Source organism: Scardinius erythrophthalmus (assembly GCF_964197995.2).
Source record: "Scardinius erythrophthalmus genome assembly, chromosome: 3".
Classification (NCBI taxonomy): Eukaryota; Metazoa; Chordata; class Actinopteri; order Cypriniformes; family Leuciscidae; genus Scardinius; species Scardinius erythrophthalmus.
Window position 1 is genome coordinate 33,113,334 of NC_138223.1, and position 26,230 is coordinate 33,139,563.

At 36.9% G+C, this 26,230-nt stretch overlaps 1 protein-coding gene across 1 annotated transcript; it reads left to right on the forward strand.

Moving 5' to 3' along the window:
• Window positions 1-1,012: 1,012 nt before the first annotated feature.
• Window positions 1,013-26,176, forward strand: naa15b (N-alpha-acetyltransferase 15, NatA auxiliary subunit b). The gene is made up of 20 exons (XM_081361993.1): window positions 1,013-1,298; window positions 10,877-10,961; window positions 11,285-11,389; window positions 13,100-13,257; window positions 14,754-14,888; window positions 16,607-16,760; window positions 16,964-17,083; window positions 17,196-17,291; window positions 17,377-17,483; window positions 17,567-17,639; window positions 18,651-18,820; window positions 19,026-19,178; window positions 19,267-19,395; window positions 19,510-19,723; window positions 23,008-23,201; window positions 23,361-23,469; window positions 23,888-23,986; window positions 24,128-24,271; window positions 24,361-24,458; window positions 25,724-26,176. Exons 1-20 carry the CDS (start codon window positions 1,245-1,247, stop codon window positions 25,922-25,924), a joined length of 2,598 nt encoding a protein of 865 aa, XP_081218119.1. The 5' UTR covers window positions 1,013-1,244; the 3' UTR covers window positions 25,925-26,176.
• Window positions 26,177-26,230: the final 54 nt, after the last annotated feature.

The following is a 26,230-nucleotide window of genomic DNA, read 5'->3' on the forward strand; positions in this document are numbered from 1 at the left end:
GCTGTCACTTGGCTCCTCTGTAAATGTAAAAAAATAAAACTTCCGCATCACCTATAAAAATAAAGAACCAATTTATTTATCCAAAATGTTATATGCCACTCACCCACATAGCTGTCGCGAAATAAAACCAACACTGCTCTGTTTTACAAGAAGACGGTTTAGGATTCTGTTCCTAATTTATATGTAAGGAACTAAAATAAAAATGAGATAACATTGTCTGTTGAGGCTATATTATTAAAGGATTTATATACATGCTTTAGTAATGATGTTACAGAAATTATTAATTAAATGTTCCCAATAAAGATCGCCATGGAACTCAACACAAAACAACAGCGAAGTGGAAAAACATATATATTTTTAATCAATAACAAAATAAAAATGTTCGCAAAAAAAAATAATAAAAAAATAAAAAATAATAATAATATTTGTTTACATTTATTGGATGTGAATATATTCATGTGAGATCTGTGGTAACGACAAGAAAACGATTTAAAAATAAAATGGCAGAAATTATAATCTAGCAGCATTTTATTATCGAGTTTTCTTATTTGTTGTTTACATAATTTAGCCATTTATACTTTCAAAAAATTATGTTATTATATAATGTCAATTATGATTATCATTATTATTAACTTGCAAGAACTTATTGTTAACTTATTCATTTATTATTAAATTGCAAGAACCAGAACAGAACAAGAACAGACAAGCATATTAAAACAAGACAAATAAAATAAAGAATAGGTAATGGAAGAATAAATAAATAAATAAATAAATAAATAAATAAATAAATAAATAAATAAATAAATAAATAGGGGTTATCTGCTAGTTTAAATTCCTCTAAGTTACTGAAATTCTAGGCATTCTTCTTCTTCTTCCTTAATTTCAATGATAAGAAATAATGACACATTTCCTTGTGAAATATGTAGAGATTTGGATATTGTTTGTATTGTTTGTATTGATATTCATAGTAAAACATGTTTGACCTACAAATGATGCGCCCCCTGCTGTCCGTGAGGCGACTGGCAGTCGAGCAGCTTGACCCGGAGGAGAAGCGCCGCATCGGCCATTTTGGGCTCAAAGGGGGCTTTTCTGTCACCACGTGAGGGCTGGGTTAGTAAGTCTGACACGGGCACTAAATCGAGCCGAGCGAGGACTCAGAGAACAAGGGGGTAAAAAACGGGGAAGACGCTGCCTCTCACACACCCGCACTCATTTCACATGTGCTGATATAGAGAGTGTAAAGGATGCCGACAGTCACTCTGCCTCCCAAAGAAAACGCTCTGTTCAAGAGGATCCTGGTGAGTGCTAATGCTCCAGTACAAAAACATCCATCCGACAAATAAAGCCGGTGGGCAACCGTCACGAATGTGATTCTGCGCTAAAGCTAATTTTTACTACGCGCGAGAATGAACTATCAAAAGAGTCTCTTTCTGTCAAATGGAGGTTAGCTTTTAGCCTGTTAGCTGCTAGCTGTCAGTGTGCTAATGTAGCTTAACACACTGACACAATGCTGATGGAAAGAGGCTTGAATAAAAGCGTACGGGGAGTTTAGTCTTCATTTATTTGATTATAAATGGCAATATAACTACGTTTATACAGTCAAGTGCTCTGCTTTGAGGCTATGTCAGTGGCTGAAGTGAGTCTCGTGGCCTGTTCATCCAGCAAACCACTTTTAAAGATCCTCAGGATATTTCTATGAAAATGACATTTTTGGTGGAGTTTTGATTTTGCGAGCTTTGCAGAGTTGTTTGAGAAGATGGGATGAGCTCAACGTGTTTGCAGTGTTTTTCCGTTGTTTGGACATTGAAGGAAACCCTGAGAGTTAAGTGATGCTCAACTTCAGAGCTAACGTACAAACACTAAATACAACTCATATTCACTGTCATAGCGTGCATTAATATGTAATGGATTAAACTTAGATTTTAGCAGTCAGGCCTCTTGATAATGAATGTGTTTCTGTTAGCTGCATTTTGGCTGTTTTATCCATGTTTCATAACACTCATATTTAAACGGCTTTGCATGTTTTTTGTCACTGCAGACCTTTACATGTATTAGAGTTGAATGTGGGCATTCATTTTATATGGGGCAAGTAGACGGCTTGAGAATTGAAACTGACAGCATGATAGGCTTACATGCATGCATAACCTTAATTGAAACTCTCAGTGCTGCCACACTGTCATTCCACCCAAAAAACACCAGAACAATTGTATTTTGCATAGCATGCATATAACTTTTTCATTAGTATTCACTTGTATCCAAAACTATCGACTTTCAACTGCTATTTTGGTAAAACTGATAAGCAGTGTTTTTTTTTTAAACTTTATTCCTTCATGCAATAGTGCAGATTCTAGTGTTGTTGTTTTTTTGGCTTGGTCAGTCTAGATATAATATGCAGAGTCTGTTTCATGAAGATGTTCAACTGTAATCATTACAAGGCAAGTCTACTAAAACTTGGTTATCGCTCTGGTGTGTGATGCACTGATGTTTTAAAGTGCATTTTATGTAGCCTATTATTCTTAAATTATCTATCTGCGAAGCAAATCTGCAGAAGTAGTAGTTTTTCATGGGAACTTTTTATCTTGTAAAATACTATATTGGCTCTGTCGATCATGATTGATCACATTGTCATCATGAATCCACTGACTGATTTGGCCGAACTTGGTAGTGGTTGAACATTAAGGATTTTTTTATTTTTTTTTTGATGACCGATATGATTAGATATCACACTATTTAATTTAAAGATAATTACTGCATAACAATTCTGAAATATAATTTATATTTTATAATAATTACTTGAGTATTACTAAATAATTAGAAATGAACAGTTTCCAGAACTTGGACTACTAGTTAATTAATTCAACTTTAAAGCATTATTGAATCTTTAACCGTTATAGGACAATCAGTTATTTTTCCCCCATGACTGTATTCTTCGACCTCATGCGTGTAACTAGCTTTTACGCTGGCAGCTGCTCTCTGAAGTGTTGTATTGATTTGGTTTGGAGTCTGAGAAACTCTCTCACCATGTTGGCTGACAGTAAATACAGAATTTTGATGATGGTGAAGCCCGAGGAGGACAGACCCCACCTGGACGTTCTACCACCTTTGCTCATGGTTGGGCGCTCTGTTCTCCTGCCTGATTGTTTTAAGCCAATTGCTCAAATCACATTGATGGTCAATGTAAAATGATTCTTTTTACAGTCAAGTAATAAGGCTATGCTAAGCAACAAAACCTTGACCCCTCGGTTAGGACTGTCTGAGGGACTCGAGATCATCATCTGAACGTGGAGCCACAGATTTGCTTTCTACTGCCAGAGAATTAAAGGGACAGCCACATTAGATTGTGTGTTCTATGCACTTTAGGGATGTCAATTTTCACAAATTCCCATGATCGATCGTCGTTTAAATTAACGATCAATTAATCGATTAATCGTTAGCCTTAATACTGCGATATGCGTCAACTGCAGTGGCATATGGCCAACAGCATGACAGGGTCTGCAAATGCTAATGTTCCTCACCAAATCGATTAGAATGGTTTTAAATAAAAGGGCTAGTAGGATTGTAAAATGTTTCGATGTGATTGATAATTAAATTAATTATTTAATAATCAAATATAACTACTAATACAACGCGTCACCAGCGCCGCCTCATATGCGCTAGAATGTGTGACTGTTGTGGACGCGCTCTTCCTGGAACAACTGCACGCGCTGAATGAATCTGCAACCGTTAAACTGGAGCACTTTGCTAGCACGTTATTTATCTAAAAGAAACGCATCCTATATGAGATTAATCAGATATATTTAAAATAAACAATATTACAAATTATATCTGCACAAAATGACGCAAATTCATGCACAAGTGAACTTGAACTAAGTTACGTGCCATTCATTCAGAACTACTCCTTTTGTGGACGCGCTCTTCCTGAAGCAACGCGACACGGCAACTAAACCCAAATAATTCACAATTTTTTATTACAATATTGTTCTCTTTATAATGTTATGTAATATTACAGTCCCAATAGTCATTATTAGTCGTGCACTGCCGTTTGAGCTGCGCGCGCTGAAGCTGACGCTTTACTACAGAGTTCTTTACCAAATGCATCCAATATGAGATAAATCAGATATAGATAGGCATACACAAAATAAACAGTATTACAACTTACATTTGAACAAAACAAAAGGCTGCGAATGCACACGCAAACTTACATGATGATGAAGGTGTAAAATGGTCCCAAACATAACTCCGGCGCGCTCGCTTTACATGTTTCGCGGTTGAGCAGCACGCCGCGAACCCGCATGAAGACCTGCTTAATCGATGATCGATAAGTTCTATCGATTAAATGTATTATCGACAATTAATCGATCGTCGATTAATCGTTGACATCCCTAATGCACTTACATTTATACTTTTTGGCCCTCAGTTCTATTTAGGGCTGAGCGATATTGCCAAAAAAAATCATCACAATAACATTTTTCATATCACTCGATATTGATAATTATCACAATAAAAGTTTAAAGAGTTTTGCTCCTAAGTGAAAGTTGTAGAAACCACACCGTTAATTGTGGTTTTAAACTAGGCCTGATCTTTTTCAGAACATGAATTATTTACACTTTTCCAGTCATTTTTCCTTAACATAATAAATATTATAATTGAAAAATTAATTTCTTAGTTTCTGCATGTCCTAACGGGTGATATTGATTCAAGTCATGAAACAGGTTTGTGTCGCCTGACTTTGAAGTGTATGTTCAGCACAGTTTGCAGTGCAGGCTGTTGCAATATTAATAGTATTACACGTTTTGTCTCTTAGAAATGCACATTTCACAGTAGTTTGAGTTGGGATGCAGATGTAATTTTTTTTTTTTCATAAAAAAAGCAGTAACCCTATGTAAAAATTGTAACGACCTCAGTTTTATGTTAAAATTTCAATATTCTGACTCTGAGTTTAAAAAAATAAATATTATTAAAGGGATACTTCACCGATTAGCATTAAAGCTTTGTATCAGTAGAAACCTGGTAGTATTTTCGAATGACCGTGCTTCCCTCCCTCATGTCCCCTAGAGACGAGAGATTTCTGTATTTTGTCTGGAAAAAAAAATCGGAGGCTTTTTTGGCCAGAGGCTTGAGACTACAGCAGGTAGTAGGAGCTAATTCTGCATGTGTTCAACCCACCCATAGGGGGTGGGATCTCACGATAAAAGGTTGAGCGAGTGGATTAGGTATTCTGAGCTGGTGTGAGTGAGTGGAGGTGTGTACAAAATGAAGCAAGGCTGTAGAGTTACATTCAAGCTATTTTAAGGCATGAATAAAAAAAAATTCACAGGATAAAAACGTTTAAAAATGTCATTTTGGTAATCAGATCAAAGATGAGTTATAATGGATACAATTATTGACTGCAGGGAGACTTTAATAGCCTACATATTGTCTACATTAATAATATAATAAAATTCTATATGAATATCCCACATTTCTGCCACATTTGAATCTGCCAGATTGAAAAGCCTTAAGTTCTGACTGTATCGTTGCGTGCCGTGCAGTGTTTCTACTGTTTGTCAGCGCTGACTCATCTGGCTTTAAACTAGTTTAAATCACTGAGACATTTAAGTTCTTCCCTGAATCCAAGCGCTTAAGTTCTTCACTGGATCTCTCCGCACTGTTTAGTGGTCACGTGTCCGAGACCGGTCAGCGAGTAGGCTAAACGCATCTGCAATAGTAAGATTATGAAATGTACAATTAATATTGCCAGCCACATAAGAATCGTAACTAAATAATAAATAAATCAATTTAAATTATAATTTTTAATTTAAATAAAGCTGAACCTAAACACAAAAATGCAAACACAAATTAGAAATGTTGCCTTGGTTACTAAATTAAATTTAACAAGTTAAAGTTGAAGTGCTAAAATTATTAACTTTTTGAAATAAATATTAGAGATCCACCGATATTAGGGGTGTGACGAGATCTCGGAGTTGAGTTTGTGTCTTTTACTGCATATGATAATTCATTCATACTCAAAGTATTAGTAGACCGTTATCTAAGGCTGTACATACAATATATTAAAACCATTTAGAAATCATAATAAAACAGTGATATTGTGAAATCACAAATGCTGCGATTCAAATATATTATCATTTACACGTCTCAACAACTCCATCTCTGCATGTGCTGTGCATTTGGGTTGCTTATAACTTTCATCTGGGAACGCAACGTGCGTAATTTAATCAGATTTGTAATGTAATCGTTTATAAACATACGCCAACATAGGCTCTGAGTTTGCGTGTTTTGATGTCCTCTTGTTCAAGAAATCACAGTGACTGTAGCATTTCTATCGTAAAGAAGTGGCCAAATATTAAAGATTAAGTGGACATTTTTATTAAGTGCTGTTAGGCCAATATTAAACAAGGATTTGATCATGCTGTAAAGTGCCGTTGACGCCCTCTGTAGGCATTTATTAACTTATTATACAGAAGTTGATTATTGTGTATATATTACTTTATGTATTTTAAGTGTTGTTCAATAAAACCATATTTGCTTTTTGCCTCATTGTTATGTATTTTGAGTCATTTTAAAGGCTATTGTTCACTTAGGTCTGTTTTCATTAATACATTGTTTTGCTTTTTGTGACTTTCAGTCAAATAAAATATTCAATATTATAAAATATTACAAAAATATTTTGTTTTGCCATTAAAGATTTTCTTAAGTGTTAAAATATTGTCTTGTCTCGTTCTCGTAAACCCAATATTGTGTATCGTCTCGTGAGCTAAGTGTATCGTCACACCCCAACCAATATTGCTTTTTTTTAATAACGACAGTCCGACACCAATTTTACTTGTTTTTATTAAATTTTATATTCATATTACAATAATAAAACACATAGCAGTTTTTTTTTTTTTTTTTAAATGTAATTTTAACAATAGGCAAAATAAATTGACAGTCTAATGTTTTCAAATGGAGAACATGAATGACAAGGGTCTATTAACTTTTAGGTGTTGTTTATAGGTGTTGACATCTAAAGAGTAAAGACAACTATTTCACTGGAATAAAAGTTGTCAGGAAAGAACCATTAAAGATGCATTACATTTACTTATTACTTATTTTTCTCGTATTATTTTCATGAACAATATGGTTTAATAAAAAAAAATGTATTGTCCATTTTATTTATCCATGGCACATGCATTTTGATTCTTTGTACTTAAGTAATGTTGTCCAATTAATTGTTTGCATTTTTAGGTATTTTTTTATTTATTTCTTTGTAAGGCAATAGATTTTTATTTTTTTTATAAAGTTGGCCTAAGAGTGTAAAATTAATTTTCAAAGTTAAGGAATCTTACACTGGTTCAAATTAGGCTACTGTACTGTATAGGTTTGATTTATGTTGAAGTACTTGAAACATGGCTTTTAATGGTGAGCCGTTTGTTTTTGTAATCAGGCTCTCAATTTCTATTAGAATTTGGATTTACATGAATCGACCAATATATCTGTTATCAGCTTACAAATATAAAGATTTATGTTATCGGCATCGGCCAAATTTTTCATAAATCTTTATATTTGTAAGCCGACAACAGATATAGGCCTATGTTTTTTCCTCTCTATCACCTCGCTTTTAAATTGCTTATGAATGACCAGATTGGCGGCAATTCAGGGGTGGCACTTGCTTGAATGGTGGGTTCATTAATTTATTATTCTTAATGAAAAACATGACAACAAAACAGTACAATGACAAACTCGCTGATATTAAACATATAACTTTTAATTAACGAAACGAATAAGACGTCTTTATTCAAGTTTTTAATGTTATTTATATGTCTATGTGGTGTTTTTAATATGCTTTAAGTCTGACCATGTGCAAATTCACAAGTCAACACCAATGCTGAGTATTTTGTCCTTAAAACTGCAGTGAAAAAAAGACAGTCTAAAAAACACGCTTTGAAATCACTGGTGTTTCTTGCGCCACAAACTACCTTGTAACCAAAAATGTCAATGTGCGGGCGGGCTTTAGCATATCATTAACTGCTGCAAAGCAGTGGAGTCTCGAGAGAAGCCTGGTTATCTCGGTATATTTTTCTGTTGATATGAAAAATCATCTACATTTAGCAATATAGCAGGTGAATTATGTAGACGATGTATATTCCGATGTTATGATGAACTATATGCCTTACTCCACTGACGTTCTAAGTTGTTCAAAGCATTTCTAAGGATACTGATTTTTATAAGGCAGACTGAGATGACGAACGGGAACGTGGTTTGTGTAACATTAGCAGCACATTATTAGCTGTTTGATAACGTAGTCAAGCAAAAGGCTAATCATATTAATTACCTGAGAGCAATACATAAAACGCATGACCATTCGATACATCGACTTGAAAACGAGCCTGTATGAGTGAGTGGAGGTGGGGCTCATTTGCATATTCATGGTTCTGCACATACCATGGACTGTAAAAAAAAAAAATGGACGTAGTGTCCGTGACGTCACCTGTAGGTTTCTGAAGAGCATTTTTGTAGCCCAAAGTGGGCGGAGCCGGCCGTCGCCATCTTGCCAGCGCGTCACTCCCGGGTAACCGAAAATGGGCAAAGAGGCGGGATTAGCTGAGGTGACGTGACGGCTAAGCAGACAAACGGCTAGTAGTGACAGCAGCGGCAGTCCACCTGTCGCTCAAGTGGCCACGCCCTTAATTATGCTGAACTTTAACGCTTAATAAAATTTAAACAGATGAGTTATAAAAAAAAAAGTCCAATGCTGCGTTCCAGTCCAAAATTGTCATGCCCTTCACTTGCTAACTTCCCTCCGTCTCGTTCACTCGGATGTACGTCATTGAGAGTGCCCACTACTGGCGGAAACTGCAATGGGCTGAATTGGAACGTCCTAAGCCCTTGATCACTTGGAATCAGCTGTGTAGTTGATTTTATAATTTACATTTGTTTTCTCTTTAAGAATTTGTTTAATGCAGCATCCAAATGTATATATGGTGTTTGGGTTGTTTTCAATAAAAAAAAATTAGAATTAATATATTATAGAGTTGTTTGTTGTGGTGGTGATTAGACGAGATATGTGGTGACGTCACAATCGCACTGCGTTGTGGGACATATAGGTGCCTGAAGTGTGCATATGAAGTAGACTCGCTCCCTCGGTCAAAATCGAGGGAGCGAGGGTCTGTCCATATAAACTTCCCTCGTCCACTTCATGAAGTGGAAAGCACTTCAAAATGGCGGCGGGGATTCCCCCGAGGGGAAGTGCTTAGGGAAGTTCGCAAGTGCGTGTCTACAAGTGGACTGGAACGCAGCACCGAACCACTTTTTGCACCAGGCTGTAAACATATTTTTTTTCTGTGTTCTTGGTAACTAAACTAAATGATTTTTATTACTATTAAAAAAATCTAAACGACGGTGGGGGGCGGTGCCGCGGGTGGGCAAGTGATCTAATCGGTGTGCTGATAACAGCGCAGCAAGCCTAATATATATATCAAGCATTTATGTAATATCTCATTTGAGCATAAATGGCTGTTACATTTGAGTAAAGTTCATTCAGTAAAGCAAAGCAAATTTCTGTATCTGTATCAGATATTACAAAACCGATATTCGATTAGGAAAAACTCTTATTCTGAAAGATTAATCTTGTTTGTTTTTCTTCCAAATATAACAACTTGCTTTGCTTCTGAAATCTCCTTTTTGGTTTACTGCAGATTTTCTTTTTTTTCCAAATCAATCTCTGATGTGTCATGATTGCATCATGATTTGCAACTTTATAATAGTCCATATAATACAAGCTTTAAATAAAAACTTCAGTTGTGAAGAGAAACTAAAGGGATTGCAGTTTCATGGGAAAATGGAGTAGGTGGTGTACTTTAACATTTTGAATTTATTGTTCTATTGTACTTGCACAAAGTAATTAGCAACTCAAGTCCATATTGTGTTGTTAAAATCTACTGGGACTGCCCTTTTAATAGCTTTCAAGCCTCTATTTTTAATTTAGAAAGACTGTTGTATATAGGATGCTCTGAATTGATTTGAAACCATGCCAGTAGTCAGTAGTCCTGTATTGAATGTCGAAGAGCTGATTCCAGATTTGCTGACAGAATGAGGTGATGTTAGTGATCTCACCACCTATTAGCTGAGCAGGAGCCTGTGTAATAGAGGAAACAGAAGCTGCTCCAAATAGAACTACTCAAAGTAAATTACCATCATTTACAGTGTTTGCAGGGGACAGCGTAAGCATGTGCGTTTATCAAGCGCACCCTCACACAAGGTTAGCTATGGGTTGTCTTTAGAAAGCCTTAACCATAAGAGAAGATACAGATAGTACTGCCAAAGCTCTGCACTTGCAGTTTATTTAGGAGAACCCAGAGTTAAACTAAAAATTGTAACTGGGAGTACTAAGCTGCACTAAAGTAGCAATGCTGTTTAGAATGTCTTTATTTTAATTTGTTAGAATTATTTTTACATGTTTATGTTGCATGTTTGTTTACCTGATCAAAGCTTTTATTTAAAAGAGACACTTAAGCGACAGCGCACTTTATTTTTATTGTTTGCACTCTTTCAGACCCCTTTATTTATTGATGTAGAAGTATTTTTGGTATGTATGGAAGGAGGAAGTGAAATTACAGTATAGGAAAAAGTGTTAAAACTGTTTTGTTCAGTGCAGTGCTGTTATAACTATCAAAAACAGAAATAATATATTATTGTGCATATATAATAATATATCGTGTACAAAAACATGCAAATAATATGTAGGCTATCAGTTATACAAAGTCAATATCGGTCAATCTCTAATAATAAAGATCATGAAAATCATCTGTGGGGAAAAAACGTGTTTTCTTCAACTGAAGAGGACTGAATGAGTTTATATTTTTTGCATTAATGTTTTTTTTTTTTCTCATGTCATCAGCGATGTTATGAACACAAGCAGTACAGAAATGGACTGAAATTCTGCAAACAGATTCTCTCCAATCCCAAGTTCTCAGAACATGGAGGTAAGAACCATATTTAGCTTATACAGTTTAATGTGAATAACATGGACACAAATCTGATTGAAATTAGCATATTCTGAACAATATTAACTCAAACATGTCCATATGTATTGACAAAACAGTATATTTGGTGACTGGGCAGAATGACCAATCGGGCACTGTTATTGATAATCTCAAAATAGCCACATATCACTCTGGCTCATTATTACTGCATAAAACATACATATCTATATAGATTTAGACTGCAGCTGAGACATTTGTTACCAATCCCATTTAAGTTTACTAGGGCTTAATTAGTGAAAAGTTAAAGGTTATGATCTTTGCAGAGACACTGGCGATGAAAGGCCTGACCCTGAACTGCCTGGGAAAGAAAGAAGAAGCCTACGAACTTGTCCGCAGAGGTCTCCGAAATGACCTGAAGAGCCACGTCTGTATCCTTGAACCAAAACACACGTTTAAAAGATTTCAGTGTGACATTTGTATGCATCAACCTCCAGCATGCAGAGTGGAGTATGGTAATGGTCCATGTGTTGGAGCAGATGGAATGAGTTTGTTTCCTCATGTTCACAGCAGCAGAATTAACACTCCAGTATTTGTCTCAATTTGAAGCCTGTCGTCGCCGGTGGGGGGGGATTGGAGCACAGCCAAAATTCCTGCCCTGTGTCTGACAATGATGTGCAGTTACACCATGAACTGTTTGGAGAGCCAAACACATAGTGTGGTGTTTCCTCGTTGCCGGTCAAATGCTTCACATTCTAGAGGTTCATGTTTTACAGGAGACAGAAAATACATTTTGGAATATAATAACTTTTAATTTTTTTATTGGTTGTTTCTACATGAGATACAGTTACTACAAGTTTACCAAAATTGAATTAAAAATGTTTGATAGTGGATAGACAAAAGACACTGTCAGCTTAATACTACCAAGTAGTTTTTTGAAATTTTATTAAAGGGGGGGTGAAATGCTCATTTTCACTCAATCTCCTGTTAATCTTGAGTACCTATAAAGTAATATTGCATCCTTCATATCTCCAAAAAGTCTTTTGTTTTATTATATTTTTAATTGAAAGATAGACTGTACCGAGTCTTTCCGGAAAAAAACGAGCGGCTGGGGGCGGGCCGTGTGGGCGAAGCTTAGCTGTGCTTACCCGCCTAGCTAACAACACACAGAGACATTTGTTCAACAGTTTTACTCACCGTTCCAACGCACGACCGCGAACCTTTATCATGGTGACTGCTCGATCCTTAAGCATTAGACGATCTGCAAATCCGTCGATCTGGGCTTTGTTTATAAAACAATCATCGTCGAAATGTAGGGAACAAACAGTCTTACACAACTCCGTTTATGCTCAGGAAAACAAACTCCATCCACGGGTTCCTTAACGCTGGGTTCTTTGGGAATCTGTGCAGGGTTGTCTTGCCCTGGCAACCAAAAACACACTTCTTTGGTGACATTGACTTCCCAAAAGCCGGGCAGGGCGCTTTGATGGCGAACTGCTTTCGCTCTCTTGCTCTGGTTTACGAGTGCGCGCGCGCCCGCGATCTTACCGGAGAAGTGCCCTTAGGACCCATATAAGGAAATTCCACTCTATCTTACGTAAGACAGAGCCATACTCGAAAAAAACTTTCCGAAACTTGTGACAAACCGGAAGGAGTATTTTTGGAACAAAAATACTCCTTCAAACGTACAACTTAGTTTTTGAAACTTTGTCCATGTTTAGCATGGGAATCCAACTCTTTACCAGTGTAAAAAACTCAGTATGCATGAAATAGCATTTCACCCCCCCTTTAATGTTGAATGGCCTTGTTGAAAATATACAGTAAAAGCCATTATTTTGCAACTTGTCCATATAACTTTTTTGCCTACTATCTCTTTACCTTCTTACTCCCCACAAAATAAATGAAAACAAATAGACATCTTAATATTTTAGGAAAGGGGTCTCTTGCAAGGGGTTCATTATATTTGCGGATCATTTTTGTTGTCCCCGGTATAGCTGACTCATTGTGTCCGGGGGCGAATGTTTTGTCTTGGGCTTTGCGAATTTTTAGTGATCATTCTGGGCACAGCACTGACTGTCATCAGCTCTCTAGACTTGTTTCTCTTTGCAAACTAGTTGCTTTCCTTAATGTGACATTTTCAGGCTGGCACGTGTACGGTCTGCTCCAGAGGTCTGACAAGAAGTACGATGAGGCTATTAAGTGCTACAGAAACGCTCTGAAATGGGACAAAGACAACTTGCAGATTCTTCGAGATCTCTCCCTGCTGCAGATCCAGATGAGAGACCTGGAGGGTTACAGGGTGAGGATGTGTGTTCAATTACAGTACTGTTCAAAAGTTTGGGGTCATTATGATTTAAAAAAAAGAAAGAAATGAACTTTGAAATGACTTTTATTCAGCAAGGAAACTGTATGAAGTGAATCCAGTACTAAATCAATGAGTTTATTATTATTATTATTATGAAAATAGATATGACCAGCTTGTATATACAAGATGATGTCGAATTGGTCACACAAGACTCACTCATTCATATTTATTGAAATGAGAAGAGAAACCGGTTTGTGATTTTGTGTAATAATTTGAGTGTAAAACACATTTCAATAGAATGTCCATTTTTGTGATATTAGACAGGTTTTTATTCAAAAAATGTATTAATGGACGTTTTTAGAAAGGTTTCTCCTGAAAGAATTTCAGAATTTCTATTATATATTCAATTGAAAGATTCTATGTAATTGTGATTATTACTATTGTTTTTACTGGTGTATATTGATTGCTTTTAAGACAAAATTGTAAACAATATATTGACGTGATATTGTAATCATAATTATTTATAAAAATTGAAATACTATTGTTTGACATGAATATAGCCATTGCTGCTGATGTTAAATCATAAATAAATAAATAAATAAATAAATACATTTACTCAGCAAGGATGCATTAAATTGACCAAAAAAGACCGTAAAGACAATTACAAATGTACAAGTTTTCTGTCAAAATAATGCTGTTCTTTTAATTTTTCTATTCATCAAAATTAATCTTTGATCTTTATTTCTGCGAAATCTAGCATCAAATCAGCATTAGGCTGATTTCTGAAGGATCTTGTGACACCAAAGACTGGAGTAATTATGCTGAAAATTCAGCTTTGCCATCACTGTCAAGAGTTACTTTAAATTGTAATAATATTTCACAATATTTTATTATTTTAGTTTTTGCCATAATTTGATCAAATAAATCCAGCCTTGTTGAGCATAAGAGACTTCTTTCAAAAACAATTAAAAGTCTTAATGACCCCAAACCTTTGAACAGTAGTGTGTATTTAATTTTATTGTGGAATATGCACTGAAATATAATCTTAAAGGAAAATATGCTCTTTAATGTAATTAATTAAAAGGCCCGTATGTGTGCACAATGTTGAGGTGAAACACAAAAGATGCATGCGTGTGGCTAAATACAGGGGCCATGACTCAGCAATGTCCATTTCCTGTCTCTTGAGCCTGTTTTTCTCTGCTCTTCTCTTGTGTCTTTTTGTTTCTTTGTTTTCTGCGGTATGATAAAGTGGTTGTGTAATGTTTCGTAGCCTCAGGCTACTCTGATACCTGCTTTTACCACTGAAATGAAAGCCTCAGATGTGGGCTTTGTGCAATATTGCTCCACTGTTGCTTTCAGTAGTTTTAGATGGTACTTTGTTGCATTGTTTTGAAAGATCCAATTTCTCCTCTCCATTAAGCAAGAGCTTAAACCCTTTAAGCTTTTTAAAACCTAACACCTTTGTTCTGACTGTTTTGACTCTCTTATAGGAGACCCGGTATCAGCTGCTGCAGTTGCGGCCAGCCCAGCGAGCGTCATGGATTGGTTACGCCATTGCGTATCACCTCTTAGAGGACTACGAGATGGCCGCCAAAATCATTGAGGAGTTTAGAAAAACACAACAGGTAGATACAGACATGACAGGCAGATGCAGCATTTTTTATTGTGTAGGGTCACAATACCAAAATGCTAGTATACTAATGAACATAGTAATATATCAGTATGCGTTAAAACGACATGGATTGTGAAATGTTATTTAAAAAATTATTTGAAAAATTAAAATAATGGTATGTAGTAGGGGTGTCCCGACTAACGATTTTCATAGTTGAATCTGAATCGTCAAGTCTTGCCTATAGTCGACTAATAGTCAAATCGTGTGTGGGGTTGGGGAGGGGGCGGGGCTTTAACATTTTAAAGCCGTGATGTACAGAACATCACACAAAAATATAGAAGAAAATGTATAAAAACATTTTGGATCAAGAAAACTAAGAAATAACATAAGTAACTGCAGAAAGGCCACCCTGTAGATAGGATTTGCATTTCACATGCAAATCAAATGAAATCAGCTAAATTGCCTGTGCGAGCATGCTCTAGGCCTACAGCGCAACATCGATGCACTGAAAAATAATCAACAATTAATTTACAGAATTAAAGAACACAATATATATTTCTAATAAATAAAAATACAAAACGAAATAAGTCAGAATTAAGTCACAAGATGCAGAACAAATGTGTGCAAAATGCTTAAAGTGCAAAGGAACATATACAGTGGGGAGAACAAGTATTTGATACACTGCCAATTTTGCAGGTTTTCCCACTTACAAAGCATGTAGAAGTCTGTAATTTTTATCATAGGTACTCTTCAACTGTGAAATCATATTGTATGATTTTTAAGTAATTAATTTCCATTTTATTACATGACATAAGTATTTGATCACCTACCAACCAGTAAGAATTCCGGCTCTCACAGACCTGTTAGTTTTTATAATTCTTTAATTTTATTATAAAAAAATTATTTTTTTTTTTGTAGTTTTAGTGCTTCAACTTTAGCGTAAAAGGACATTTGAAATGTGGCTTTGGTTAGTAACTGTAATTTAAGTTTTTCATCTAATTTTTTTATTTATTTTATGTTAATTTATATCATTTCAATTAACAAAATAGAATTTTAATAGTTTTAGTTAAAAATAACAAGTTTTTCAAATAATTATTTAAGTACAGAGCCAGTAAATAAAACACAAATTTACAAGTTTTTTTTTCTTCATCATATTGTTGTTTGACTAATATCTTTTTTTTTTTTTTCTTCTTTTATTTTGTTTGTCATATGAGACAGTGGAAATTGGATTGGAAAGTAGAGGAAGATTTATGCAAACATCTGCATTGTATCAAAACATTCAAGCTCTTCTCAGACCATGCATGCATACATATTGAATGTTCAAAAACTGGTGCCTGTCAGTGAGACAAAGACCTTAAAAAAAAAAAAAATGTATATATATATATAGTATCAACATGCGTACCAAAGTACCTGTACTTTTCATATCCCTATTAACTTGGAATAGATTTGAAAGAACAGGGGCAGAGGTATTGTGAAAACTTCAACCTGCCACTACAGGTCAACAGGCAGCACAATAGCATACGATTATTGTGGCTTCCAAGATAAGACGCTTACTTCCTCTCATTGGTTTCTAGCCCAACAGGAAACTACAAGTTGGCAGGCTAAATAAATAATTCCTAACTGTTTTATATTATTTTAGAGGGATTAGTTAATGCAACAGATAATTTATCTGTGTATTTTTATTGTGTTTATGAATGTTTGTTTTTTTCTTTTTCTTTTCTTTTTTCTCAGACATCCCCTGACAAAGTGGATTACGAGTACAGTGAACTGCTGCTGTATCAGAATCAGGTCCTGAGGGAGGCGGGACTCTTTAGAGAAGCTCTGGAGCATCTCACCACCTACGAGAAACAGATCTGTGATAAACTGGCCGTGGAGGAAACCAAAGGTACATCAGTGCACCACTTTCTTCCCCATCTCCCACGGTTTTCCTTTGTTTCCTGTTTTATTCTCTGCGTTTTATGAAATTTTGTCCATTATGCAGTTTTCACATTTTGCTTGCTTGTCTAGCAGATTGACTTCCTGTTTGTGGTTTCCCTATGGAAAATGCTCTCTCATTTCATTCCTTCTGTTTGTGTTGTGGATGTGTAGGGGAGCTTCTGTTGAGTCTGGAACGGTTCGAGGAGGCGGCAGATGTATACAGACGACTGCAGGAGAGAAATCCTGAAAATTGGTCTTATTACCATGGCCTGGAGAAATCCCTCAAGCCTGGTACATACACGTAAACCGATTCGCCAGCATTGTTTTTATCTTACATCTTATAACAATATGCATGCACATGAGTAACAGTTTAACAAAACACAGCATTTCTGGTGTTTTTCAGTGAATGCAGAAGAGAAGCTAAAGATCTATGAGGAGGCCTGGGAGAAATACCCTAAAGGTCTCGTACCTCGCAGATTACCGCTCAGCTTTCTGTCTGGTAGGCAGCTCTTCTTCTAGTCTAATACATCAGCTTCTACCGTAGTTGTTGGATTTGTTGAATAAAATGCTTGTGTATTGTTCAGGGGACAAGTTTCGAGAGTGTTTGGATAGATATTTAAGAATGAACTTCAGTAAAGGCTGTCCTCCAGTCTACACCACACTCAGATCTCTCTATCAGGACAAAGAGAAGGTGAGGAAACACACTACACATACAGAACATTCATACTAGTGTTTACGTCCAGATGGGTTTTTCACACATTATTTTAATTGCAGGTGTCAATAATTGAAGAATTAGTTGTTGGTTTTGAAACGTCATTACGGAGCTGTCGAATGTTCAGCCCAGATGGTATGATTTTTTTCTTTATTTCTTATATTTACTTTTTATTTCATTTCATGATTAAATTATTTGGAATATAGGGATCATATCATGAGAAGTCAAATTTTGCTTGATCTTTTAAAAAGTCAGTCTGTATTGAAGCTTTCAGAACACAAAAACTTGCCATATCAAAATGGCGTTAAAGCAATTGCTATGTGAATACCCACAGCTATGTGAAAAAAGTGGATAAAAAGTGATAGTTCACCCAAAAATGAAAATTTGCTGTTAATTTGCTTGAGTCAAAAAACATACAGGCAAAACAAAATAATACCCGTGGCTTCTGACGATACATTGAGGTCTTACGAAGCGAAACAATCGGTTTGTGCAAGAAACTGAACATTATTTACAGCATTATTACCTGTAATCTAAAGCCTCTGGAAATGGTCCTGAGCGCGGGCTTCCTGTCACACAATGACACATCCCTTTAAGCCCAAAGTATACTTCTGCCGTCTGTTTCGCAACTGTCTGCGTGATGTAATTTTCATCATCAGGAGAGTCTGTGGATGTCTGTGCACACTGTCTGCATGCAGCCCAGTTTTTGTGTGCGCGTACAACAGTTCATGCGCAAGTGAATGTTGAGACAGAAGAGTCCACTAGGTGGCAGTACCCAGTCGTGATGTATTGTACAAACAGTAGTCCAATAAGAGTGCGGAAAAGAGCGATTTAAGAAAACAAAGCAGCATATCATTCTCCATCGTTTTTGTTCTTGTTTTAAACTTTATATGCAATGGTGGATCCACTACTACTACTATCCTTCTGAGCAAATGTCCTGTAAACGACACAACTCAGTGCTGCCCTCTGTCGTCTTGTAGAGTATAGAAAAGCAACTGTACTGCACATGTCGAACTCGTCCAGCAAGTGGAAATTATGGAGAAATGAAATGCTAAAAATGTATGATTCTTTTTATGCTGTGGTGAGCCTTCTGATTGGTATTGGTGGATAAGCATTTATCTGATTGGTTCTTTTGCTGGTCACATGTAGATGATGGCAAAGAGGAGCCGCCCACTACGTTACTTTGGGTGCAGTATTTTCTGGCTCAGCACTATGATCAGATCGGCCAGCACACCATGGCTCTCGAATACATCAACGCTGGCATCGAGAGCACGCCTACTCTGATAGAGCTCTTCCTCATTAAAGCCAAGATATACAAGGTAAGATACAAAACACATCGTACACCATTACCATTTTGAAGATGCTTTTCATTCAATTTGCAGTATGCTAATTGATGCAAGCTTCATTCTCTCATTGAAAGGTGCAACTAATCAAATGAAAATGAGAATAATTAGGTGGGTTCAGCGATTTGATTGTCAGATATCCCAGCTCCATTGTGTCTCTTTTGCATTTCCCCTCTCTCAGCATGCTGGGAACATCCGGGAAGCAGCTCGCTGGATGGATGAAGCTCAGGCCCTGGACACAGCAGACCGTTTTATCAACTCCAAATGCGCCAAGTACCTGCTTAAAGCAGGTCTGGTCAAAGAAGCTGAGGAAATGTGCGCCAAATTCACAAGGGTAAGAGGGGTGTGCGCTCGTGCTCATTTGTGTACACAAGCAGGCTTCTCTCTGGTAATTATGTTTGTATGTGTTTTGTGTGTCTTAGGAGGGAGCGTCTGCAGTAGAAAATCTGAATGAGATGCAGTGTATGTGGTTCCAGACTGAATGTGCTCTGGCCTATAAATCTATGAAGAAATGTGGAGAAGCACTCAAAAAATGCCATGAGATTGAAAGGGTTCGTTTTTTTTTCCTGCTTTATTTATATGATGATTTTTGTGTGCTGATTTTACCTCCTCATCTGATTGTTTACCTCATTTTTTTTGCTCTGTCACACATTCGTTCCTTACAGCACTTTGTAGAGATAACCGATGATCAATTTGACTTCCATACATACTGCATGCGGAAGATGACGCTACGTTCCTACGTGGACCTGCTTAAACTGGAGGACGTGTTACGTATGCACCCATTCTATTTTAAAGCCTCACACACCGCCATCCAAATCTACCTCAACCTGCACGACAACCCGCTAACGGATGACAGCAAGGAGCTACAGGCTGAAACTGGTAATATGACTGAATCAAGCCCTGCATATCGTGGCTGTCGGGTGGAAACCTTGTTATCTCCATATTTTGCCTTTTTTTCATAAATTAATACTATTGGTCACCCTTTTATGGAAGCTTGTTTCCGCCACAGAATAAAACATTTTAAGAGATAATTGCGACTTTTTATCTCACAATTGCAAGTTTACATCTCGCAATTCTGACTTTATTTCTCAGAATTTCGAGATATAAAGTCAGAATTGCGTGTTATAAAGTCAGAATTGCGAGATATAAAGTCATAATTGCGTGAAATAAAGTCGCAATTCGGTCTTATAAAGTCAGAATTCTGACTTTTTTTCTCGCAATTGCGACTTTATATCACGCAATTCTGACTTTATCTCTCGCAATTCTGACTTTTATAACACGCAATTGTGATTTTATTTCACACAATTCTGACTTTATATCTCGCAATTTTGACTTTATAACACGCAATTGCGACTTTATTTCACGCAATTCTGACTTTGTATCTCGCAATTCTGAGAAATAAAGTCAGAATTGCAAGATGTAAACTTGCAATTGTGAGATAAAAAGTCACAATTATCATTTAATTTTTTTTTATTTTGTGGCGGAAACAAGCTTCCATAGCCTACCCTTTACATATGTCTGTGGGTTTTACAAATATTTACTAGTGGTGGAACGGATCACAAAAATCACGGTTCGGATCATTTACAGTTTTTGAGCCACGGATTGGATAATTTTTTCGGGTCAGCAAAAAAATGTATTAAAAAAATATATATGGGGGGGGGGGTAACTTTGCTTTTCATTTATTACTAAAAGCTCACTTGAAGTTCTTCGATACTACATCAAAACCTTCTAGCCTAACTGGTCTAGTTTAAACATTATTAAAAACAAGTGAACAGTCAGTAATAAAATTAGAACAAATACACAAATTACAAGCAGAGATGAATACTAAATAACTAAGTTACAAAGTCTAACAGTACTGCCGTGCAAAGGCCGAAACTTCGTTTTTGGTCGAAAATGAGTTATTGATATTTTTGGCACATTCAAGACCTCCTTTATTATGTGGATAAGTATATTGGGTCAATGTCGTTGTTTTTAGGAGAAAATAAAGGGTTGTCTTAACAGTAACTTCCAAAAACCAAGGCAGAAGGCAAAACCTTTGGCTTTGTTTTGGTACGCTCAAATTGAGTTACGGTACTCTGCCTTTGTTTAGCCATGAGTCAATATGAAGTTACCGTGCCGGTGTTCTATCAAATAATATCTGATTTTACAGTGTTCTGCCTTTGTTTTTACTGTTCATTAAAATTTGCCCTATTTAAATTATGGTGTAACCTGTGTACAACTGCCATCAGTCCCTGTAACCTGAAATGTCCTCAGAGTGACAGCTTTGTCCTGATCAAACGCGGTCAGAACATTTAGTGCTGGCCGCGCTGTCTGAAACGCCCCCCTCTCTCTCTCTCTCTCTCTCTCTCTCTCTCTCTCTCTCTCTCTCTCTCGCTCGCACGCCTCTTCTGCGTTTAAAATTGTTTGAATGTGTAAATTGGCAAGACAAAACACGTTCAAATGATAAACTTTCACTCTATGATGGTTAAATTTAGCAGTTAATCCACTAATCACATGCCTGCCGAACCATGGGGCCTGGTCCGTACGGATCAACTTCGATCCGTTCCACCCCTAATATTTACCATCAAAAAATATTAAAAAGAGCTTGTTATATTAAAAAGATGACTTCAATGATCCTCAAACTCTCTGTAAAACCTCATACCTCACAAATACATAACCTCAAATGTCCGGTTAGGGAGGGGCGAAAAATCACGATTCACGATTTTATCACGATTCTTTTTCATGTGACTGAGCATAACAGCCAAACTAACGTCCCTATTTTAAAAACAAAGCCTTACAAGGTAACAACATATAAGAAAAAAGAATGGCAGACATTTAGGCCAAAGTGGCTCTAATAAGTTTATTTCTTATGTTGAAAATAAGTTATTTTGAAGAATGTGAGTAACCGAACAGTTCTGGTCCCCAGTGACTCCCATAGTATATTTTTCCTACTATGGAAGTCAATGGGGACCAGCAACTGTTTGGATACCCACATTCTTCAAAATATCTTATTTTGTGTTCAGCACAAGAAAGAAATTAATACAGATTTGGAACAACATTAGAGTGAGTAAATAAAGACAGAATTTTCATATTTTGGGTGAACTATCCCTTTAAGGACAAGCAGCAGCATGTTTACTATAGGCTACTGTCACTTCAAGACCGCACCTAATATAAACGCATATGACACGCACCTTATTTTCTCAAATGTTTGCTTTCACTTTAGACGTGACCAACTGTGTTTATGTAAACCTTGTGTGTATTTGACAGTATTAGCTCAATAATCCTCAAAATATAGCTTAGTCCAGTAATCAGGCGCTGTGTGACAGGCTTTTAATGCCTCTGCGCTTCAGGTGTACACTCTCAGAAAAGCGCATGTTAGAACAGCGTATCAGCCCGTGAATGAAATGTTTAACCGACTTAAAGCACAACTTTTGTGAATTGCAGTGTCCCGTGAGTGTAACTCTACCTCTGCGTTAACGTGATGTGAAGTACATCGTGTTTTACAGTAGGTTGGGACTGAGGAGCCAGAACTGCAACTGATAGAATGCACTCGAACACGATACTACGATATTTCTTCAAAAGAGGGTCGTGGAGACATTTTTATCGTCCATGATCAAAAATCGTTATATCACACACCCCATGTATGTTTTTTTTTCTTTACTCTGGAAACACTATGCATATGAAAGCTAATGAGCGGAGAAGAGTGTTTTAGTCTAGCATTTGTTATAAAGTCATAGCAATACTATCTTAAATAGCCTGTGCATATCATTTCGTCTTTAATAACATGAGATTTTGGCCAAATGACAGAAACTGAGCACCCACATAGCTACAATAAACTATATAACCTGTAAGTTGATTTACTTTTTTTTAATGTGATTCACTTACTGCCTCAGATGCGACCGTTCTAATGAAGGACAAAACATGCATGTCAAACCATTCGCTGGCCAAAAGCCTTGTAACTCCATTTGAGCTTGATTTTGGTAAAATGCTAATAACATAATGACACATGCAAGTGTCTGACTAAATATAAACCACAATATTAACTGACAACAGGCAAGTGTTTATTTACAAAAACAGTGTTTTTTCCATTTCCTGAAAAGCGGGGTTTCCTCCCGACAGCGATAATATTTTTCACGTGTTTTCTTAAAAGGAAGTATGCTTAATGCTGCTTGTTTGTCAATCAGGGAACCTGACTGACAAAGAACTGAAAAAGTTAAGGAATAAGCAACGGAGAGCACAGAAGAAAGCACAGCTGGAGGAGGAAAAAAAGAATGCAGAGAAAGAGAAACAGTTAAAGAACCAGAAGAAGAAAAAAGAGGATGATGACGAAGAGATCGGCGGACCTAAAGAGGAACTCATACCAGAGAAACTGGCCAGGGTGTGTGTTTGGTTTGAGAGAAATGTTTGTGAATGTGGGGAATTCTGATGAGAAAAGAAAAACACAATTCTTGTCTTTTGTAGGAACCCAAGGGGAAATTTGAAGGAAGTTAAAAGCTGTTATTGTGCTTGGACAGAAATAGTTCTTTTGTTTTCCCAGGTGGAGAACCCATTAGATGAAGCTGTAAAGTTTCTGACACCTTTGAAAAACCTGGTGAAGAATAAAATAGACACACACCTTCTGGCCTTTGAAATCTACTTTAGGAAAGGTATGTGCTTTACGTCTCTGAACCACAGTCTCCTCTTCATTTGAACAATCTAGTAGTCATAATATCTAAGTCGGCGCGAAATGAAAATTCCCCTTGTCTATTTTCTAAATGCACGTTATTGATCGTTTTGTGAACAATTTAACCATGCATACGTTTCTTTCTTTTTTTTATCCTAATATAATTGGTGAAACTTAACTTAGCGTATGCCGGACTTCTCCGGTTAACACCTTTCTTACAATCGACTGAAAGCTCGCTTTCAGATTTGCCTCCATCCAATCAACAACTACCTTTATTTTTCCAATTATATTTCACTTGGATGTACATCACAATGTGAAATAAATGATCTGTCGCTACTTCTGTTGCATTGTGAATTTAATAGTTGCATTTTTTTAACGTTCTTTGTCATCAATTTCCTCAGAAAAGTTCCTGTTAATGCTGCAGTCGGTGAAGAGGGCCTATGCAATAGACCCGGACCACCCTTGGCTTCACCAGTGTCTAGTGCGCTTCTTTAAAGGAGGTGAGTGAACCCAGAGTGTGCTCGTTTTCGTTGCATTTAATCAATTGGTCACTCTTCTGACTTATTTGTTGCTTCTGACACCATATTCACCTCCACGTTTGAAGTTTGGTCAGTAATGTGTTCATTTTGATTGGCTAATAGTGTCCGAAAGTAAAGACCTAGCAGAATCGGTCTGCATGGTGCTCAAGCAGGAAATCTCCAGGCTGTTTGGGGAAAGTAATGCCAAGAGCTTCAACCAGGCCTTCCTCACCAAGCACTCCCGTTCCATCCCTCACCGAGTAGCAGGTGCACATGCTCGACACTTTATATTCACACAGTTTTTTTTTTTTTCTACTTTTCCATAATGCATTTTCACCTATTTTCTTCCTTCACAGCTGCCAAAATGATGTTCTATTTAGACCCTTCAACACAGAAGAAAGCAATGGAGCTGGCTATAGCACTTGATGAATCACTGAACAACAGAGGTGTTCAGGTACATGGTAGACTACATGACCTAAAGAGGATTTTACTAGCTGGTTAATGTATAACAAGTGACAAGAATGGACACATTTGGGTAAATATTGTAAAACTACTTTTTAAAAGGATAGCGTTTAAGAGGATGAATTTATCCACACTGTCCCTTGTAGAGCATGCACATCTTTTTATTTCAGAGCGATTTCTTCACAATATTGAGTTGACTAGCTATCTGCTTTCTTTTTTAATTATTAAAGCTTATGTATTCAGCAAAACAAGGCAGTTGAAAGAAAACAGTTGGCTGCCTGACATACACTACATGACTTTTGCACAGATATTTTCCCTGATTTGCATGTTCATATTAGCTTTGATTCCGTCCAGTCTGAGGATATGTAACTTGTTTGATATTTTGAGCCGATTTTAAATATTGGGGTATTTATTTTCATTTGCCATGCATCTCCTAGCAGCATGTTTCTGCATGAATTTTAGTTTGGAAGTACTTGAAAATCGTCGTTTAGTTTTACTCTGTAACCATTTACATAGTCACTAAGTGTATGATGCTTAGTGTTTTAAAATCTCTTTAGATTTTAAAAGTCGTGTCGAGTATTCCAGCCTTTACTGTGGGCCTCTTTACTCCTGGTCACTTCATGCATTTTCTCTGATCGGATATCTCTTCAATCGTGAACAGACCAGGTGTAAATGCCCTCCGAAACGCTTTCGGATTTAAATCCGATCCCTCAAACCACTTCAGGAGCTGGTTTGAGACTCATTCCAAATGAAACTGGACTACTGTGTAAATGCATCTGGTTGATGAAACCACATAAATTTTACTCCCAGAATGTTAAAAAATAAATGTGAGAGCATGTTATAGCCAGATATGACAGCTCTACTGCAACACGCATTGCCGCAGCTGAGTTTCTCTTCAGCAAGCTGACGTGCAAGCTGCCACGAATGAAACTGAAAGTAAGTCGCAGACTCTCAGAACACAATCATCTTCATTAAAAGTAGTGTGACTAAATGATTTTACCAGTGCTGATGCCGCATTCTCTCCTATTACGGTCTTTGATCTTGAAATTAGCTGATGATAAATAAAATGCAACTTGTATCTGTTGCTTCCGTTGACGGGAATTGAAGATCGGGGTTATATCCGTTTTGCGGAGACCCATTTATGTGGCCGAGTGTAAATGGAACCGTTAGCTAGCTATCCGACCAGTAAAAACACATGAAGTGACCAGGTATAAACAGACCCTATATTATAGCCATACTACTTTATTTTTCTTGCAGATCTGTACAGATGTTTTGGAAAGCCTGCGTGATGGCAGCCTTGGAGAGGCTAAAGAAACGGCCGAGTTATACCGAGCGGAGTGTCATAAGATCTACCCCTATACGCTGGCCTTCATGCCTCCAGGCTATGAGGAAAACATGAAGATTGCGGTCAATGGAGACGTCTCCACGGAAACTGAGGAGCTGGCCAATGATATGTGAACATCCGAAGAGGGTGAAGGACTGAGGGAAGAGGTGAAGGAATGGGAAGCGGTGCGGCACCGCCACTGTCGAACACCCAAGACGGTAGCCATTGACTATTGCGGTTCTATGAGGAACTTCCTGCGATCTTCTACACCCCCAGAAATTGCAGTTAGGACTCAGACAGTGACTGTGTTTTGGAGTGGAGGAAGAAGAGGAGGGGTGTGGAGGGAGAGACGAGAATAAAATGCCCATTTTACTTTTTTAACCTTGCTGATGACTACTCTCTAACTGAAAACTAGTCAAACATGCATCCCGTTTTGAAAT

Coding starts and splice junctions, on each gene's coding strand:
- naa15b (XM_081361993.1), top strand. CDS start 1,245: ATGCCGACAGTCACTCTGCCTCCCAAAGAAAACGCTCTGTTCAAGAGG. Junction 23,470..23,887: donor TGAAATCTACTTTAGGAAAG/GTATGTGCTTTA, acceptor CAATTTCCTCAG/AAAAGTTCCTGTTAATGCTG. Junction 24,459..25,723: donor TGAACAACAGAGGTGTTCAG/GTACATGGTAGA, acceptor TTTTTCTTGCAG/ATCTGTACAGATGTTTTGGA.